Here is an 18,944-nt window from a genome sequence, read left to right on the forward strand (position 1 = left end):
GTACACATGTCTCCTTGTGTACAGTGATGAGAGACAAAATATTGGAATTGGCCCGGTCATTCAGCTTCTGGAGACACAGAGTAAAGGATGATGTGTGGCCCCTGAGAATGCAGAAGGGGACAGGACTCTGCCTGTCCACTGTGGCGACATCCCATAGTACAAGACCATAGTCCTGGATGGATGCCCAACCTGTCACACTACTCGTGAACACAAACACAGTCACCTGCTGCACTCAAAGCCAAAGGAGTGTGAAGATGACACCATGTCTTGGGGGCCATTATTTCTTCAAAGAATATACATTTTTTTTTTGCCGTATGTATTTGTTGTTTCCTAGTTAGTTTTTTGGGAAGAGCAAGAAGGGGAATCCTGACCAGGGAGGGCTTCAAGCTGTCATTGCAGAGCCTGACTTGGGACTTGATCTCAAGAACCATGAGATCGCGACCTGAGCCAAAGTCGCCTCGGAAACTCGCCCATTGAGCCACCTTGGTGCCTGTCCTCATTATTTAAATCTTCCTTTTACTGAATACGTGTCACCTGTAGGAACCCTTCCAGAACTTTATACTTTACTGCCTAATAGATTAGCGTCAATGGCATATTGACGGTTTCATTTGGGTAGTTTTATAATACGCACGTTAGACCAATATCACCATGGCCAGTCGAGGAAAATGAAAGATTTTCAAGGTATTCGCTCTGGTCCAGACATTTGTCTTCTGGCTTCGGCTCTTGTGTCAAACCTCAGAGGGTCCCCATGCCAGCTAATGAAGATATTTCAAGTGGGGGCTTCACCTAATCTTGGTTCTTTGAGGACTATTCCTCTGTCATAAAAGATATTAGTGCCATTGAATATTTAAGCAATTATTAATCAGTCTCCTGTCATGTAGCCAGACACAACAGGCCGTGTTGTGTGTTTGCACACACAAGGAAATCCGAGAGGGGCTAAAGCAGCAGAAACCGAGATCGCTGGTTGCAGAGACTGGGGTGAGGGAATGAGCCGTGGGTGATTAGTAGTGCACGTGTCTCTGTGATGGAAATGTTCTAGGAGTACATAGTGGTCACGGGTGTAAAATCCTGCGAATGTACGTACTGATCCTTGAAGTTGTAATTTCACAGGATCAGAGTAAATTTTTTGAAACTTAAATTATGTTTTAAGTATAAACCGGTAGTATATAAGGACACCAAATACCCCTATACCCAATACTAAAATGACAAAGAACGCAATGACAAGGTCAGGGAATTCCTCCTTTGGGGCTGCAGCCGACATGAGCCGCTGTTGGGGAGCTGAGGCTGGTTGCTCAGCTGCAGGAGGTGGTTGCTCCAGCCCTTCCGTGACCCCGCCGGCTGGGGCTGGGGGCTGCTCGTGCTCTGGGGCCACCAAAGGGGCAGGTGGCTCTTCCAGCTCCTGACTGTCAGCCAGAGCTGGGAGTACCTCCTGTCCTGGTGGGGACGCTGCAGTGAGGGTCTCCGATTCTCGTACGCGCTGAGCTCCAGGAGAACTGGTGGCTTCAGGCAGCGTGGGCCGCGAGGCTGCAGTGGGCACCACAGAGATAGCGGGGGCTCGCTCCCCAGGCACGTCTGGACGGGGCTCTAGAGCTGCTGCCAAAGCTTCAAGAATAGAAAGTGTCATGACCGTGATTGCCATTCCATGGCAGGAAACCTCTCCCGCACACATTGTCATCTGAGTCAAAGAACCCACCAGGAGGAAATCTCCCAGACGGCAGGCTAATGGAACAGTGATCTGAGACTAGTCCCTACGCCTGGCCCACCTGCAGTCTCAGGACACGTGTTCTCCGTGGCATAGCCCGTCCCCTCCACACGCCCACATCTCCCACCCAGAGTCCTCCTCGCCCGGAGACTCTGGCTCATTGGGCTCACGGTGTTTCCGCCATGAGTAGAGAAGGCGGGCGCGGCGCTGCAGCTCGGAGCCCGGCATGTGGACCCTTACATACGCCCGCAGCAGCTTCAAGCTGGTGAAGTCTGGAGGCCGGAAAAATTCCTCGGGGTAGTGATCCAGCCAGGTGCCCAGGATGGAGGAGATGGCCCTGGGGATACAAAAGTAGCCAGAACAATCACCATGGGGTGTTCCTCCCACTGATGTCTCAGGACAGGCCTGTGGGACCCGGCCTCTATGCCTCCTGCTCCTGGATGTCCAGAGGGTGGTTCTATACGTTGTCCACCTGTGAGTTGGCAGTCCCGCCTACGAGAGACCTGGTCACTGAAGAGGGACCGTCAAGATTCTGTTTGACGGGAACCCCTTCACCAATGATGTGGTCGTCTCTGTCCTTCTTGGGGAAGCCAGCCAGACTCCTCGCTGTGTCCCGCTGCCTACCTGCCACTGGAATTCAAGTCCGTGCGTGAGTGGAGGGGTGGTGTCGGGGTGAGTGAGTGCCTTCACTGCATACCCTAGCGCTCCATGAAAATCTGCGCAAATACGGGACAAGGGGACTCTGTGTCTTACCTGGGCTTGCTGGGACCCTCCTGATGCCTTCAACGTGACGACCTGTGCCTCTGTGCTGCCTCATGCACTCAGTGCACATGTGGGTGTCCTCCCGCTGACACCGTTCTCCCATCGTGTGGGTGATATGTGCTCTTTGAGCCCTCACTGTGTCTCCTGTACCCTTGCTAAGCACGCACTGTGGATGTTCCCCAAGGTGGTGAGCGTGATGCTCCCCAAAACCGTTATTCTGGGTCCCCTGATGGGGGTCTAGGCAAGGCTGTGAGTGGGAGGGGACGGGGTTGGACTCTCTAAGGGGCTGACGCGGTCCTCTGGCGCTCTCTGGGGCCTCCCTGTGCCCACAGCCCATCCTCTACCAGACAGGACAGGACCCCTTTCCTTGCTTCCAAGAGAAAGCCCTCAGAACTTTGCCCTCTCACAGGACTCTCAGACGTGTGGGATGCTGGGTCCTGCAGCCCCTCCCACGCACAGTCTCAGCACTGCCCTCTTGGAGAAGGAAGGCCCTCCAGCCTGAGCTCAGCCTACTCACAGTTTCTCCTGCTCCCGGGGTCCGCCATCGTCCTCAGCCTCCGAATGGAAGCCTCCGTATCTGGAGGAGGCCAGAAGGACATCATATGAGCTGTCGTGTGGATGCTACGTCTTGTCCTATCCAGAGTCACTGACTGCTGACTAGAATGGAGCTCTGGAGGGGAGGGTACTGTCCGCTCTGCGCATTGGATCCCAGTGAGCTCCTACAGAAGTGCCTGCACCTAGTGGGGCTTCCTGCGTGTTTGAAGAATGATAGGGCCCCAGTCAGCTCCATCACACATATTGGTGTGGGTCTGGGCGTCCTGCTCATCCTGGGCATCCTTGACTGGTTTGAGCCAGGACTCAGACACACAGATAGAGCCTCCAATCTCCTTTTCCAATGGGAAAACAGCCCAACTCAACACCTGGCGACAGTGAGGGATGAGGCAGAGAGTTGATCGTGGGCAAGAGGACAAAGATGACCCAGCAGAGACGCAGCCCTGCCAGCGGAGCCTTCCACAGGCCAGGGTGACTTTCCCTGCAGTGCCCCCACTGAGGACCTGGAGTGTTTCCACCCGGATCAGAGGCACAATGTGAGACGCCAGGACGTTTGGTGACTTTCCTGAGACTCAGAGCTTTCAGGGGCTGAATCACACACTGGGCTGTGAAGGGCAGGGTGCTCACCTCATAAACAGTATTTCCAGGACCTGCTGGGTGGTAGCAAAAGCTCTGTACGTGCTCAAGAATGTGAAGAGGTAGGAGGGGTCTCTACCCAGGAAAGCAGGTACCAGGTGCTCCACTCGCTGTACCAGTAGCATCCAACTTCCTTCGATGGTCCCTTCCTCACGGTTCTCATTGTCGGGCATGGGTGAGATGTTCATACCCTGAGGTAGAACACAGGAGGGACACAGAGTCAGACACAGCACCATGGACATCAGGAGGCTTGGGGTCCAGAATGCAGACCAAACCCCCAAGCCGTCAGTGACTTGTGGCAAGAATGAGACCTGGGTGCCCAGTGTCTGAAGAAGGATGTTGGCATGCACACGAGAATTTGAGGTGGGAAATGGCTGAACACGTTAGGATCTCCGATCAGACATCCCCACAGGCGAGGGAATTAAAAGCAGGAATGAACTATTGGGACCTCATGAAGATAAAAGCTTCTGCACAGCAGAGGAAACAACCAACAAAACTCAAAGCCACCAATGGATTAGGAAAAGGTATTTGCAAATGACATATCGGACAAAGGGCTAGTATCCAAAATGTATAAAGAGCTCACCAAACTCCACACCTGAAAAACAAACAATCCACTGAAGAAGTGGGCAGAAAACATGAATAGACACTTGTCTAAAGAAGACATCCTGATGGCCAACAGGCACATGAAAAGCCGCTCAACGTCGCTCCCCATCAGGGAAATACAAATCAAACCACACTCAGCTATCACGTCACGCCAGTCAGAGTGGCCAAAATGAACAAATCATGAGACCATAGATGCTGGAGAGGATGTGGAGCAACGGGAACCCTCTTGCACTGTTGGTGGGAATGCAAACTGCTGCAGCCGCTCTGGAAAACAGTGTGGAGGTTCCAAACAATTAAAAATAGACCTACCCTATGACCCAGCAGTAGCACTGCTAGGAATTTACCCAAGGGATACAGGAGTGCTGATGCAGAGGGGCACTTGTACCCCAATGTTTATAGCAGCACTCTCAACAATCGCCAAATTATGGAAAGAGCCTAAATGTCCATCAACTGATAAGTGGATAAAGAAATTGTGGCTTATGTACACAATGGAGTACTACGTGGCAATGAGAAAGAATGAAATATGGCCCTTTGTAGCAACGTGGATGGAACTGGAGAGTGTTATGCTAAGTGAAATAAGCCATACAAGGAAAGACAGATACCATATGTGTCCACTCTTTTGTGGATCCTGAAAAACTTAACAGGAACACATGGAGGAGGGGAAGAAAAAAAAAGAGCTTAGAGTGGGAGAGAGCCAAAGCATAAGAGACTCCTAAAAACTGAGAACAAACTGAGAGCTGATGGGGGGTGGGAGGGAGGGGAGCGTGGGTGATGGGTACTGAGGAGGGCACGTGTTGGGATGAGCACTGGGTGTTGTATGGAAACCAGTTTGGCAATAAATTTCAAATATTTTTTTTTAAAAAACCATCAAGGAAAAAGAATCTCAGGTCAGATTGTTAGATGAGTATGCACGGCACCTCCCTGCATGAACAGCAGCGTCCCTGTGATTTCTAACAGTACAGTCCATTCTGGGTATCCGAAGAGAGGGACAGTACCTGGCAGAGGTTGGATCAGGATAATAGGACATGTAGGATGTTCAGTGCAGCACTGTGACATGGCAAGAGAAGGGAATGCTGTCACAATCCCCCATTTGTGAAGGGTTGAATGGGTGAGGTGAGTGGTCACATTTCCAGAATGTTGTCTAGGTGGTAAGGCCCTTGCTCCTGACTGGAGGGGCCCCAGGGGCGTGTTACTTGGCGACCAAAGTGCAGAGCATTAGACATAATGCACTGAGCCCCATGGCCTTTGGGTAAAAATCTCCCTGCTCCCACGAACGTGTGTCAGACGTGGAGAAGGTGTGGAAGGATGGTCGGGCGAACCGGGACACCTGGGAACGTTCGTCGGGGAAACGTGTACAACAATGCCAATATATTCTAGACAGAATGGGACGTGAAATGGTCTCACGCCTCTTCTCTGATCTTCTTCCAATTAAGTGGAGAGTGACGTTGTGTCTGGCCGTTGCAGGGGCTGGGCCCTGAGGGCATGTTTGGGGAGCAGATGGGGTTCCAGGTTCATCTGGGACCAGGAGTCTCCGAGAGCTACCAGGGGAGCAGCAGTGTGTTTTCTGGGCCCTGGGTGTTGGGTTTCCCTGGTACCTGCACTCACCCTGAGCCAGCGCGGCTTCCTGCTGATGGCATGGGGCTTCCTCCTTTCCTTCAGGGAAGTAGAGCAGGGGCTCTCATTCAGCTTCTCCTCCATCTGTGGCATGTGGCTCTGTAAAGACAGTGCCCAGCAGGCAGGCAGCCAGGCAGGCAGGCAGGCAGGCAGGCAGGAGTCCTCAAAGCCGTGTCTGCTTGCTTTCACTTGTCCTCAGACCCATATGAATTCATTCCAGGTACGACACCACAGTGTGCACTCACCTCCCCCACGGAGGAGAGAAGCAAGGTGGCTTGAGGGCCTTGGATTCAACCTGTTACAGGTTAGAGGCACCTCAGAGATCCCTTTTCCCTCCTTCCCAGCATGACACGTGCATCCACTGCCATCGAACCTGCTCCGGTCCCGGGGAGGACCGGCCCCCATGTCCCCCTTTCCCCGAAACAGAACATGAGGGGATGGGGGTGCCCAGGGAAGGCTCCGAGCTGTGACCTGACCTGACCTGGCCTGCTCTGGGCTGCTCTGTGTTACCTTATGTGACGTCCTGGAAAACATCGTGAGGCATCGCCAGCATGGGTTAAGGAAACCTCTGCAACCTCTGAGTAATCCTGCGCACTGGGGTTTCTGGCATCCAGAGCCCCGGTACCTGGGAAAACAACAAGAGAACATCCTAAAGTCTCTGGGTCTGTAGGCAAGTGAGCCTGGTATGGGACCTTCCTAGAACATGGGTGCCAGGTTACAGGAGTTCCAAGCTTTCCTGGGGCCCATTGTGAGCAAAGTGATGTCACTGCCTAGGATCCACCTCCTGAGTCCCCCTGTGGGATAACACCTTTGCAAATAGTCCTCTCTTTGCTGACTGCTCACCCCCATTCTCCATGAAATGTCACATCGGTACACAGTTCCACCAATGCACCCCTCTCCACAGTCCCCTGGGAAGGTCTGGGGCAGCCAGGGTCCCAGCTGTGAGACCTATCTGGGTTGAGACAGAACTCTTCTTTCTTACCTCTTTCTGGTCCCAGATTCGCGACTGTGCTTCTCAGGGATGGTCCGTGTCTTTTCCGCCCAATGGAGATCATTCTAGCATGTCCTCAGGATGTCCTCAGGATGTCCTCAGGCATATGTGGGATGATACCTGTGAAATTGGAGCAGCGGTGTCACCTGTTGGAAGTTTATCCAACCACATTGACTTCAACTTCTCACCTCCTCTGATTCTGCTGCTCCTCTGATCCCAGCCCACAGTCCTTCCAGGTGTGCGTACGTGCGTGAGTGTGTGTGTGTATGTGTGTTTACCAGTGCTTGTTTTCTGGGGTCCCAGAAGGTCACATCCCCACCTAGGGAAGGATGGCCAAACATTTCCTAGGAGCTTAGGTTCTCTACTTTCTAAAGCAATCCCTACAGAAGGGATTGGAGTCGGGGCCTAGTAGGACAGAACTCTCATTTACGTAGACTTTGTCAGTAGTGTGCCACGAGCCATTCCCTGCCTTTCCACTGGGTACATACGATGGGGACAGGGTGGCACTCAGTGGGTTGCCCTGGCCTGGGGGTCCTCCTCAGGGAAGAACGTGCCGGGATGTCTTCTGTGACGCTCCTCTTCAGCCTCACCCCCACACCACCTCCGTGTCTTCACCCAGTGACAGTAACACATCCTTTTTCAGACCCCCTCCGAAATCCTGGGTCGAATCCAGGACCCCATTGTGAGGACATGAAGTTGGGGTCATGCCCAACTTGGCTTCTGACTTTACACCAGTCTGTGATTCTGGGCAAGGCACTGACCCTGGCAGGGTCTCCACTTACTCCTCCCCTCAGTGGCTCCCTGGGATGCCCACATCCTGTCAACACATCCTTGTGGGATTTCCTTCCTGGAGTGTGGTATGGACGTAGTGTTTGATTTCTGTTGCAAAGAAGATGGCACCGTGACCCCAGACCAAACAAGTTTAGGTGATAAAATGTGCATGGCACGGCCACGTGCTCACTGTCACTCTCTGTGTTGTCTCTCAGCTCCTGACAGTGGGGACCAACCCCCGTGTTGAGTCGTGACATGGACAGGTACACACAGCCTAGCCCTGAGAGACAACGACAGACAGGGAAGAACTAAGGCACTCGATGTGGACTGAATCCTGCCACCACCCTGAAGTGGGCTCAGGGGTTGAGTGAAGCAGGTTCTGTCTGAGTGATGACAGCAGCCCCAAGCTCCTGAGAGGCTCTGGCAGGAGCGCTCAGCTGAGCCCTGCTGAACTCCTGGTTCCCTGGGCCTGTGAGGTGGGAAGTTGATGGGGAAGCCAGTAAGGGTGGGGGAATATTGTCCCACGGCGCTAGAGCAGAGTAGGGACAACGTCCTCCTGCCCCAGGCCCTGGCCCTCCTCACCCTCCCTCTCTGCTGTCCTCCGCAGCTCTTTCCGGTCTCCCCGGTCTCCTTTCACACGTCCCCTCTGAAACAACGACCCCTGCCTCCGAGTGTCCGCCGCACTGTGCCTTCTGCCGGGCTACATACCCTCGACTTGTGCAGGGCTGACTCGTTCTTGCACTGCGGCAGGAAATATTAACGTTTCCTCAGCACAGCCTTGTCAGACCCTCCCCTGGGGGAGCTCAGGACCCAGTTGTCGCACCTTGAAGTTTTCTATGGAGTCCTTGCTCATGTCATTCCCATTTTTGTTTCGTGTTCTTTCCATCTTCCTGGCTAGACCTTGAACTCCTAGAGGGAAGACGTGGCTGCCTTACCAGCACTGGCACTATGTGAATGCTCAGATGCTCATTCCCGGGGGCTGACTGAGGACGTAAAGGGATCCCACCCACCAATTAGCAGCTCAGTCATCGTAGCCTAATTTACCTGGGTCATTTTCCAATACTTATTTTATCGTATATCTGTTGAGTCCACTCTAGTCGTAATTTGGGGCGTGAAATCACACTCCAAGATCAAGAGTCTCATGCCCCACTGACTGAAACAGCCAATTTTCATGGAACTAGACTGATCTCTAAGTTATCTTGCGGGTTAACATTTCGTACGTGTATGAGCTTATGCTGAATTACCAGAGAACGCGCCACATTTCTAAAAGCATGTCCCCATAGATTTCCTCACATGACAGAGCTGGGTGTGTGTTTAGATTGGAGACTAAAGTCCTTCATGTGGTCACTGAGGACCCCAGAGTTCCTCCATTTTGTCCCTTGTCCCTCCCGAGGATATCAGGTACTTGCACAACCAGCAGCACAAGGGGCGATAAAGGGGAAAGAGAACAAGGAAATGCACCTGGGAGCATGTTATCAGCCTGGTCTAGAGTGCCTAAAATATCCACCTTTTCACTGATTCCTTGTTTTAAAGGCACGGATTTTTAAGTAGTGATCTGTGAGAACCTATGTCGCACAAATCGTAGAAAATGCATCCCTACAAATGCACCACAAAACACACGAAGGTAATTCCTGAGCTGCAGGAAAATATTCTTCCTCCGGGACACATTGTATGAAGGAAGTAAGAAGAGTAAACATCTATGTGTGTGTTTGTGTGTGATGTCTACATATTAATGAATATGACCTTGTATCGCTATCTCTGAATATCTTTAAGAAGTGAAGGATCATTGACTTTTAAATACAAGAATTAGGAAAACAATAAGTAAAAAATCGTAATTAGTGAGTTTACAGACATATAGTAGTAAGATATATGAGAGTCTCGGGGCGCCAGGGTGGCTCCGTGGGTTGAGCGTCCGCCTTCGTCTCAGAACATGATCTCACGGTTCGTGGGTTCGAGCCCCGCATCGGGCTCTGTGCTGACAGGCTGTTTCCGTTTCTGTGTCTCCCTCTCTCTCTGCCCCTCCCCCACTCACGCTTTGTCTCCCTCTGTCTCAAAAATAAATAACCATTCAAAAACATTTAAAGAAATTCCATTAAGATCTAGGCCAGTAGAAAGTAAACGACTGGTGGTTGAGAAGTCAATGAAGTGCCTCTTAAGATGGATTGTTTTCAAGTACGAAAACTCATAAACCACATGACCGCAAGTATAGTGTAAATATTGAAACTGCAGCCCAGTTAGCCAGTTAAATGGGAAGAATTCCATATATCTGTGTTCACTTACACTTCGCCGACCAGAGCAGGGTCTGGTACACCTTGCACGTTCAGTCGATGCTTGCTGCACAATCGCATGGGTGATGGCCTCTCTCTCTCTCTCTCTCTCTCTCACCAAAAGAAAGAAACGTTGAAAAGCAATGGAAACCCAAGAAAAGAAAAATGGCACGGAGGAGTTGGGATCTGAGGCACACTGTGAAGAAAACACGGGGGTTGGGAGGTAGTGGAGGTGGACAGGCGGTTCCACAGAGTTGAAGGACGTGCCACAGTCAGCGGTGGCAGGGTGGACTTGAGGGTGGGACCGCTGGTGGTGCGGTCCAGGTAGGGCCATGGGAAGGGCATGCAGAGCTGAAAAGCACCGGCCTTTCAAGGAGAAGGGAGGTGGAAGGAGTCTCGTGTGCCCAGCGTGTCTCCCTGTCCCTTAGGGCTGCCCTTGCGGTCACGGGTGACGAGCGAGGAGGGTGCACGGCTGTAGATGGCCACGGTTGGCGGGAATGGGAGGCAGAGTGAAGAAGAAACACAGAGGCCTAGGATGCAAGAGGGATCACTGGGTTCACGTGCAGCCACGTCCCTGGGAAACCAGCAATGCAAAAGGTTCCTGGGTCTCTTGAGGGGTGACAGGGAGGTGTCCACCTTGGGAGGAGACACCTGCCGGTCCCTGTCCCACTGGCCTGGTGTCTGGAGCCCTCTGCCTGGCTCGCGGCTGTCAGGCTGGCGGGCAGTCGGTCAGAGCATCTGGTGGGCACAGGGAGGTGCGGTGGTGCAGACCCTGGTGCCCAGGAGCTGTGCCCCCTGTGGGGTGGCGGGGGTGGGGGGATGGGGCGGCTTGGATCCTGGGCCCAAGCAGGTGTGCGGGAGCGCGCGCGCGAGTGCGCGCATGCGCGTGGGCGCGCATGCGCGTGGGCCAGGGCCGGAGCCTGGAGAGGGACACAGCTGAGGTCTCAGCGGTGCTGTGAGTTGGCTCCCAGCCCGCCTGCCGCCCCAAACCCCCAAGTGTCTGGGCCAGCCAGGGACTGACGCCCACCTCAGCCCCCGACCTGGGACATGCTGCTGCCTGGCGCCTGCGACCCGGCAGCCGTGGCTTTGGCGGTTGGGGTACCGTTAGTGCACGCGGGAGCGCTGGCGGGAGCGCAGGCGGGGCCCCGCGTGGAGAAGACTGGGAGCCATGAGCCTCCAGCCTCGGAGGGTGGCGGCCCTGCTGCTCCTGCTGCTCCTGGAGCCAGAGGCCAGGGCGCGGGACGCGCTTCCCGGGCGCCTCGGTCTTTGGCCGCGCTGGTGGAGTGCCAGCACTGGCTGGGGCAGAGCGCGATGCGATGCCCCCCCCTCCCCCCCCCCCGGCGCCCTTGAAAGTCCATCTGGGAGAAGCCTAAAGGTGGAGCAGCTGAGACACACAGCCTCCCTCCAGGACCTGCCTCAGTCGCGGTGCTTCCAAGGTAGGGACCCTAGCGACAAGGTCGCACGTGGCCTTCCCCTCTGCCCCTCTCTGTCTTCCCCTCCCATGAGAACCCTCCCCCCGCCCTGGGGCTCCGGGCTTCTTCTTGGGCTCCGTTGCGGCTGCGGTCTGGAGGCCTCAGGAGTGGGCTTTCTGGGTTGGACCCTGGTTCCCTGGAAGAGGAGGGTCCCAGATCGAGTAGGGGGTTAGGCTCAGGCGGTGGGGAGTGGTTCAGGTCGAGAGGGGGGGCGCCCTGAGTGCCCATGGAGGTCTGACTGGGTTGGTGGTTGGCGGGTGGAGGTGAGAAGGAACGAAGGACGAACGAACGGAGGAAGGAAGGAAGGAAAGCGTGGACCTGCGGCTGTGGGCAAGTGTCAAGGCAGGGCCAGGGAAGTGGCAGCCATGAGCAGGAGGAATCATTCCTGCCTGTGAAAATGAAGTACAAGGGACCTGAGACTCCAGAGAAACATTCCAGGGAGAGTCAGGGTGGTGGGCCTGAGTTGCTGGAGGCCAGCAGGGGACGGTGTTGAAGGGATTGAGAGTGGAAGCAGCAGGTGAACACAGGCCTCCTGCCTCCCCCCTCCGCACCTGCTCTCCTGCCCTGCCCAGCCCGCCGCGCCGCGCCCCGCCCCGCCCCTGGTGGCAGAGTTGCACCCTCTGATGGGGAGGGGGAGATCTCACCCCGCTTGTGGCGATAGGGGGTCCTCTCTCGTGGGAGTCAATGGGACTAGGGGGTAGGAGTCTGGATGAGGGCAAGTGCAACTCCCTGTTGAGCTCTTCATCTCTGAAGGCAATGTGCATTCCATCAATGAAGTGGGAGCCAGGGAGCCAGGAATCAGTGGCGCTTGTGTGTTTTCGAGGGTGGTCCAGACTCTTTCCTGATGGGAGATGTGTGCTGAAGAGAACTGGGTGTTGTGGATGGAGTCCAAAGTCATCTCTTTGGGACACGTTGGGTGGGAACGTCTTCTTCGCACTCTGGCGACGAAGGTGGATGGAAAAGCTCCTTGTCCAAGGCAGACTGGTGGGTTTTGTTCTTCCTCTCCGTGGGGCGTGGTGCTTCCCGTTTCCGTGGAGCGCCTCCTGTCTTGCATTCGTTCCGTGTTTCAAGAGTTTCAGTCCTTGGCAATCGCGTCTCCTCAGGGACTCACCAGGCAGCACGAGGGAGAAGTGACTGGGAGCCCACCGGGTCCCTAGAAACCAGTGCGTGTGTACTGGAGCAGGCAGTGCTCCTCTCTCAGCCTCCTTGGGAAATGAGGTCTTGAGCAAACGGTCTTTCATTGCATGGGTTGTACCTCTCCCCGGTTGTTGGGGGGAGTGTGTGTGCGTGAGTGTGGTGCTGTGGCCCGTGTGGAGTCCGGACCGCGTCAGGGACCCAGTTCTTGGCAAGGAATGCGTTTTGTTGCATGGGAATATCTCATTGCACGAGAGAGTTCCAATCCTGTCTCAAAGGCTGAAAACATCCTGAAGGCAGCACTGTGACCTCACTGAAAGCAAAGGCCTAAGAGCAGAGGCTTTCCCACACTTCCATATGGAGCTGACTGGTGCTTTATGTTTTCAGGAAGATGGTGTGGTGTAGGCCACTTGGAGCAGCTCAGGCTCCTGAGCGTGTGTTTGGTCCCCGAGGGGTGAGTTGTGTCTCTCCGGAATGAAGGAGATTATGGGGACCTTGAGTATCGTTACCTTCATGATTACCGTGATGATTCTGCCTAAGTCATCGCATGGATATTGATCCATGAGCTCGCCATGTGAGAGGTTTCCTTGGTAACATGGTCGCCGTGCGTGGCCTCGAAACTTGGTTGTGGTCCGAACACCTTTGATGCTTTGCAAGTCCCGAAGCGGCTCCACGGGTGTGCAGTCCCTGTTGCCATATAGGTGAGGAGGCAGAGTCTGTTGACCTGAAGCCCGTGCAAGTATCCAGGGAGATGTGCGAGGGCCTCTCCCTGAGGCACTGGGTTCCTAGCCGGCTCCACCCAGAATCAGGCAGGGAGGTTTTGTTGATGCCAGCGGGAAGTCCTGAGGAGGGAGGGGGAGCCGGACACCGTCGGGGGAAGGAAGGGATCCCTCCCCTGCCTCACCATCCCCAGCAGTTGCCTAGGTGCTGGCCACGAGGGAGGGGACTGCCTATGCGTGTTTGTTTTCCTTGGTCTTACCCCACCTTGGTAGAGGGCTTAGCCTGTTCCAGGCACTGTTCTGAGCACTTGAGAGATCTATGCAGACGACACAGAGTACCTCGGCAAGGACTCTCGTCCCCGTTCGTATTTCCAAGGGAAGATGTGAAAGAATGTGTGCCGGGGGTCAGTGCTGTGAAGCGGGAGGACTCGAGGCATGAAGGCAGGCAGTCGGCCTCCACATGAGCGTGCTGCACCGCTGGCTTTCCCACTGCTGCCTGTCGAGAGGCAGGGAAAGCATTTGCACCTAGCGTGCCTGTCCTGCGAGCAGAGGTGGGCTTGGAGACGTGCGTGTGCCCTCAAACGGGGAATCCAGCAAAATAGGCTCTAGGGCCTGAGTCACGCTCTCTGCGGGGAACCCTATCATTGCACATCCAGCCTGAGACACTTTGGAGAGTGACATGCGGGGCTCTTAGTGAGGGTGGCGGCACAGCGGGGGGCATGGGTCAGCGGGACCTTCCTAGGACACCCCCCCGCCCCCCCCCCCCCGCCGGTGCTGTGGTGCCCCTGAAACCCAGGCAGGGCTGGAAGGAGGAACAGGCTGTTGATGGCACCATCCCTTCCGCAGGGAGGCTTCTTGGGAGCTGGTGACTGAGGGGACCTTTGCGAGTTCCCCCTCTGAATTGCAGGAGAAGCGGCCGAGGGCCCTCATTTCATGCGGTCCACACTCCCCGTCGCCCTGTGTGCCAGTTGCCAGTGTCGCAGGCGCCCAGGTGGTGAACGTGGTCCCCGAGTAGGGAACACCGAGGCCGTTTCTGCGTTCTCAAATGCTAACGTTCTCTGCTTGTGACCCGCGCCCTGGCTGGTCCCAGACCCTGAGCACAGGGCCTGCAGGAAGGGTGAAGGGTGCGAAGCTGTCTCCTGGTAGGTAGCTGCGGTGAGGTCGTTCCCGGTGGCCTGTGCTCAGCTGCAGGGCACCTTGGAACCCAAAGCCACGACGTTTCCAGTGGGACAGAGTGCGCCGCAAGGGGAACCTGGGGAGTCACCAGGCCCTGAGGGGAGGCAGGCATGACCTTTATCCATGGGCCTTTTGATCGGAGCGCCCTGTTTGCTAGGTATCGTCAGGGTAGCCTCTTTGGTAGACAGAGGGCAGGTTGTGGACAGTTGTAGAGCATCCTTCCTGCTGGTATGTGTCGCAAGGGCTCTGACCTTGCGCAAATGGGCGGGGATGGGTAGAGTGGACTCCTGAATGGAACCTTCCCCGGGCGCCTGGGTGGTTCAGTGGGTTGAGCTTCCGACTTGGGCTCAGGTCACGCCCTCGCGGTTCCTGAGTTCCAGCCCTGCGCTGGGCTCTGTGCCCACAGCTCAGGCCCTGGAGCCTGTTTTCAGATTCTGCGTGTGTCTGTCTCTGCTTCTCTGCCCCTCCCCCACTGGCGGTCACCGGCTTGCCGGCTTGCTCTCTGGCTCCCTGTGTCTCCAGAGTGAAGACACATGAACAAATAGGAAATAGAACGTTCCCCAGGGCAGGTGCTGGCCACGGGCACAGCCATTCATTCGCTGTAGTCATGAACTCGACGGTGTTCCTTTAGTGTTCTCATTTGAGGTTCTCTGTTTCTTTCATTCATTCTGAGAGGCAGAGAGAGAGTGGACGCATGCACGTGTGCCTGTGAGCAGGGATAGGGCAGACAGGGAGGGAGAGAGAGAGGAGGGCCAGCGGGCTCCGCATCGTTGGCGCCCATCTTGAGGTGGGGCTCCTTGTGGAGGCTCAGCCTCACAAACTGTGAGATCGTGACGTGAGGCGAGATCCAGAGCCACATGCTTTGGTTTCTTTTTTAACGTTCACCTCTGAGAGAAAGCGAGAGAGACAGAGAGAGCACAAGCGAGGGAGGGGCAGGGAGAGAGAGAGGAAACCCAGAAGGGAATCAGGTTCCAGGCTCTGAGCTGTCAGCACGGAGCACTAGGCGTGACTCAGCTCAGGAACCCTGAGAGCCTGACGTGACCCGAAGTCGGACCATTACCCAGCTGAGTCATCCAAGCGGCCCACAGAGTTTTCAGTGTGTATTTTCAAAAGAAAAAACAGCTACATTTATATATACATCTAGCTACCTGTGTGTCCTTAGGGATACCTGTGTACATACGCATACGTGTCTACATATACGTACACGTATTCGTGTATGTGTATATATACGTATATGCACACACACACACACACACACACACACACACACACACACACACACCATGTAAACTGAGCCAAACGGTCTTCTGGGTGGAGACGCGGAGCCAGGAGGGAGGCATCAGCACAAAGTTCAAAATGAAAGGGAAACGTCATTCTCGTATGTATCAGTACGTGCCATGACAGGGAGACACACGCGAGGGTTCTGGTAGGATAGGAAGCTGCTCCCACGGAGAATGCAGGCAAATGGTCCCTGTGGAGCCAATGGAACCCTGGTGCACTTGTGGTATGAGACTGATAAAGAGGCCGAAAACTGGTGACCTTTCTAATGCTAGCAGAGGTCATTTGCATTTGTATAGCATGCGATCATTGACGTTGCCCCTGGGGGGAGAAAGGTTTTGCATCTCTGTTCTCCTAGGTTTGTGGCTTAGTTTGCTCTTCCCTTGTGCACTTGAAAGAGTCCTGACAGGTCCTGATGGTACACAGTAAGGCCAAGTCCCCAGAGTCCAGAGTCCCTTGGTGGGGCTTGTGGGATGGTGTCCTTCCCATGACCATGAAGTCCACAGAGCAGTCTTGTGCTTTTGCTGTAAGTCCTGTTTCTACCAGGTCCAGTCTGGGCGTGCCTCTTTGCAAGTCCTCAGGTGAGGACACGTGATGAAGGCTGCCCATTGGGACTGGCCTTCGATGATCCATCTGGCCGTGACCCCCTGCTCTCCTTCCAGGGCTGCGTAGGTTCGTGCCCTCGATGCTCGTTTCGTAGAAAGCCTTGACTGCTTGGTCTCTCTACTCCTCCTCACCCTGGACGGTAGTCCTGTGGCTCCCCTTGAATCCTCAAGCATACGTTTCCTTGCCCACCTCTGCACACTGGCCCTCCAGAGCAGGGTCTGGTACGCCTTGCACGTTCAGTCGATGCTTGCTGCACAATCGCATGGGTGATGGCCTCTCTCTCTCTCTCTCTCCCTCTCTCTCTCACCAAAAGAAAGAAACGTTGAAAAGCAATGGAAACCCAAGAAAAGAAAAATGGCACGGAGGAGTTGGGATCTGAGGCACACTGTGAAGAAAACACGGGGGTTGGGAGGTAGTGGAGGTGGACAGGCGGTTCCACAGAGTTGAAGGACGTGCCACAGTCAGCGGTGGCAGGGTGGACTTAGGGGTGGGACCGCTGGTGGTGCGGTCCAGGTAGGGCCATGGGAAGGGCATGCAGAGCTGAAAAGCACCGGCCTTTCATGAAGAAGGGAGGTGGAAGGAGTCTCGTGTGCCCAGCGTGTCTCCCTGTCCCTTAGGGCTGCCCTTGCGGTCACGGGTGACGAGCGAGGAGGGTGCACGGCTGTAGATGGCCACGGTTGGCGGGAATGGGAGGCAGAGTGAAGAAGAAACACAGAGGCCTAGGATGCAAGAGGGATCACTGGGTTCACGTGCAGCCACGTCCCTGGGAAACCAGCAATGCAAAAGGTTCCTGGGTCTCTTGAGGGGTGACAGGGAGGTGTCCACCTTGGGAGGAGACACCTGCCGGTCCCTGTCCCACTGGCCTGGTCTCTGGAGCCCTCTGCCTGGCTCGCGGCTGTCAGGCTGGCGGGCAGTCGGTCAGAGCATCTGGTGGGCACAGGGAGGTGCGGTGGTGCAGACCCTGGTGCCCAGGAGCTGTGCCCCCTGTGGGGGGGTGGGGGTGGGGGTGGGGTGGGGGATGGGGCGGCTTGGATATTGGGCCCAAGCAGGTGTGCGGGAGCGCGCGCTCGAGCGCGCGCATGCGCGTGGGCCAGGGCCGGAGCCCGGTGAGGGACACAGCTGAGGCTGCAGCCGTGCCGTGAGTTGGCTCCCAGCCCGCCTGCCGCCCCAAGCCCCCAAGTGTCTGGGCCAGCCAGGGACGGACGCCCACCTCAGCCCCCGACCTGGGACATGCTGCTGCCTGGCGCCTGCGACCCGGCAGCCATGGCTTTGGCGGTAGGGGTAGCGGTAGCGCTCGCGGGAGCGCTGGCGGGAGCGCAGGCGGGGCCCCGCGTGGAGAAGACTGGGAGCCATGAGCCTCCAGCCTCGGAGGGTGGCGGCCCTGCTGCTCCTGCTGCTCCTGGAGCCAGAGGCCAGGGCGCGGGACGCGCTTCCCGGGCGCCTCGGTCTTTGGCCGCGCTGGTGGAGTGCCAGCACTGGCTGGGGCAGAGCGCGATGCGATGCCCCCCCGGCGCCCTTGAAAGTCCATCTGGGAGAAGCCTAATGGTGGAGCAGCTGAGACACACAGCCTCCCTCCAGGACCTGCCTCAGTCGCGGTGCTGCCAAGGTAAGGTCCCTAGCGACGAGGTCGCACGTGGCCTTCCCCTCTGCCCCTCTCTGTCTTCCCCTCCCATGAGAACCCTCCCCCCGCCCTGGGGCTCCGGGCTTCTTCTTGGGCTCCTTTGCGGCTGCGGTCTGGACGCCTCAGGAGTGGGCTTTCTGGGTTGGACCCTGGTTCCCTGGAAGAGGAGGGCCCCAGATCGAGTAGGGGGTTAGGCTCAGGCGGTGGTGAGTGGCTCAGGTCGAGAGGGGGGGTGCCCTGAGTGCCCATGGAGGTCTGACTGGGTTGGTGTTTGGCGGGTGGAGGTGGGAAGGAACGAAGGGAGGAACGAAGGGAGGAAGGAAGGAAGGAAAGCGTGGACCGGCGGCTGTGGGAAAGTGTCAAGGCAGGGCCAGGGAAGTGGCAGCCATGAGCAGGAGGAATCATTCCTGCCTGTGAAAATGAAGTACAAGGGACCTGAGACTCGAGAGAAACATTCCAGGGAGAGTCAGGGTGGTGGGCCTGAGTTGCTGGAGGCCAGCAGGGGACGGTGTTGAAGGGATTGAGAGTGGAAGCAGCAGGTGAACACAGGCCTCCTGCCTCCCCCCTCCGCACCTGCTCTCCTGCCCTGCCCAGCCCGCCGCGCCGCGCCCCGCCCCGCCCCTGGTGGCAGAGTTGCACCCTCTGATGGGGAGGGGGAGATCTCACCCCGCTTGTGGCGAAAGGGGGTCCTCTCTCGTGGGAGTCAATGGGACTAGGGGGTAGGAGTCTGGATGAGGGCAAGTGCAACTCCCTGTTGAGCTCTTCACCTCTGAAGGCAATGTGCATTCCATCAATGAAGTGGGAGCCCGGGAGCCAGGAATCAGTGGCGCTTGTGTGTTTTCGAGGGTGGTCCAGACTCTTTCCTGATGGGAGATGTGTGCTGAAGAGAACTGGGTGTTGTGGATGGAGTCCAAAGTCATCTCTTTGGGACACGTTGGGTGGGAAAGTCTTCTTCGCACTCTGGCGACGAAGGTGGATGGAAAAGCTCCTTGTCCAAGGCAGACTGGTGGGTTTTGTTCTTCCTCTCCGTGGGGCGTGGT

The 18,944-nt window shown here is 56.0% G+C and overlaps 1 protein-coding gene across 3 annotated transcripts; it reads right to left on the minus strand.

Moving 5' to 3' along the window:
- Positions 1–2,786: 2,786 nt before the first annotated feature.
- Positions 2,787–17,270, minus strand: LOC147571062 (ral guanine nucleotide dissociation stimulator-like). Of its 3 annotated transcripts, none has more exons than XM_086696658.1 (5): positions 17,147–17,270; positions 6,852–6,980; positions 6,380–6,494; positions 3,644–3,843; positions 2,787–3,041 (listed from the first exon to the last, which is right to left on the minus strand). In XM_086696658.1, the coding sequence occupies exons 3-5, from the start codon at positions 6,401–6,403 to the stop codon at positions 2,978–2,980; spliced, it is 288 nt and encodes a 95-aa protein (XP_086552784.1). In that variant the 5' UTR covers positions 6,404–6,494; positions 6,852–6,980; positions 17,147–17,270; the 3' UTR covers positions 2,787–2,977. The 3 variants fall into 3 exon arrangements, with proteins under 3 accessions (XP_086552784.1, XP_086552783.1, XP_086552782.1); XM_086696657.1 differs by lacking the exon at positions 17,147–17,270 and adding an exon at positions 9,912–10,132; XM_086696656.1 differs by lacking the exons at positions 6,380–6,494; positions 6,852–6,980; positions 17,147–17,270 and adding an exon at positions 5,861–6,128.
- Between the last annotated feature and the right edge of the window lie 1,674 nt (positions 17,271–18,944).

Source organism: Puma concolor, unplaced genomic scaffold (genome assembly GCF_028749965.1).
Source record: "Puma concolor isolate L17-30 unplaced genomic scaffold, mPumCon1.1.hap2 unalloc_scaffold_67, whole genome shotgun sequence".
In the NCBI taxonomy this organism is placed as follows: domain Eukaryota; kingdom Metazoa; phylum Chordata; class Mammalia; order Carnivora; family Felidae; genus Puma; species Puma concolor.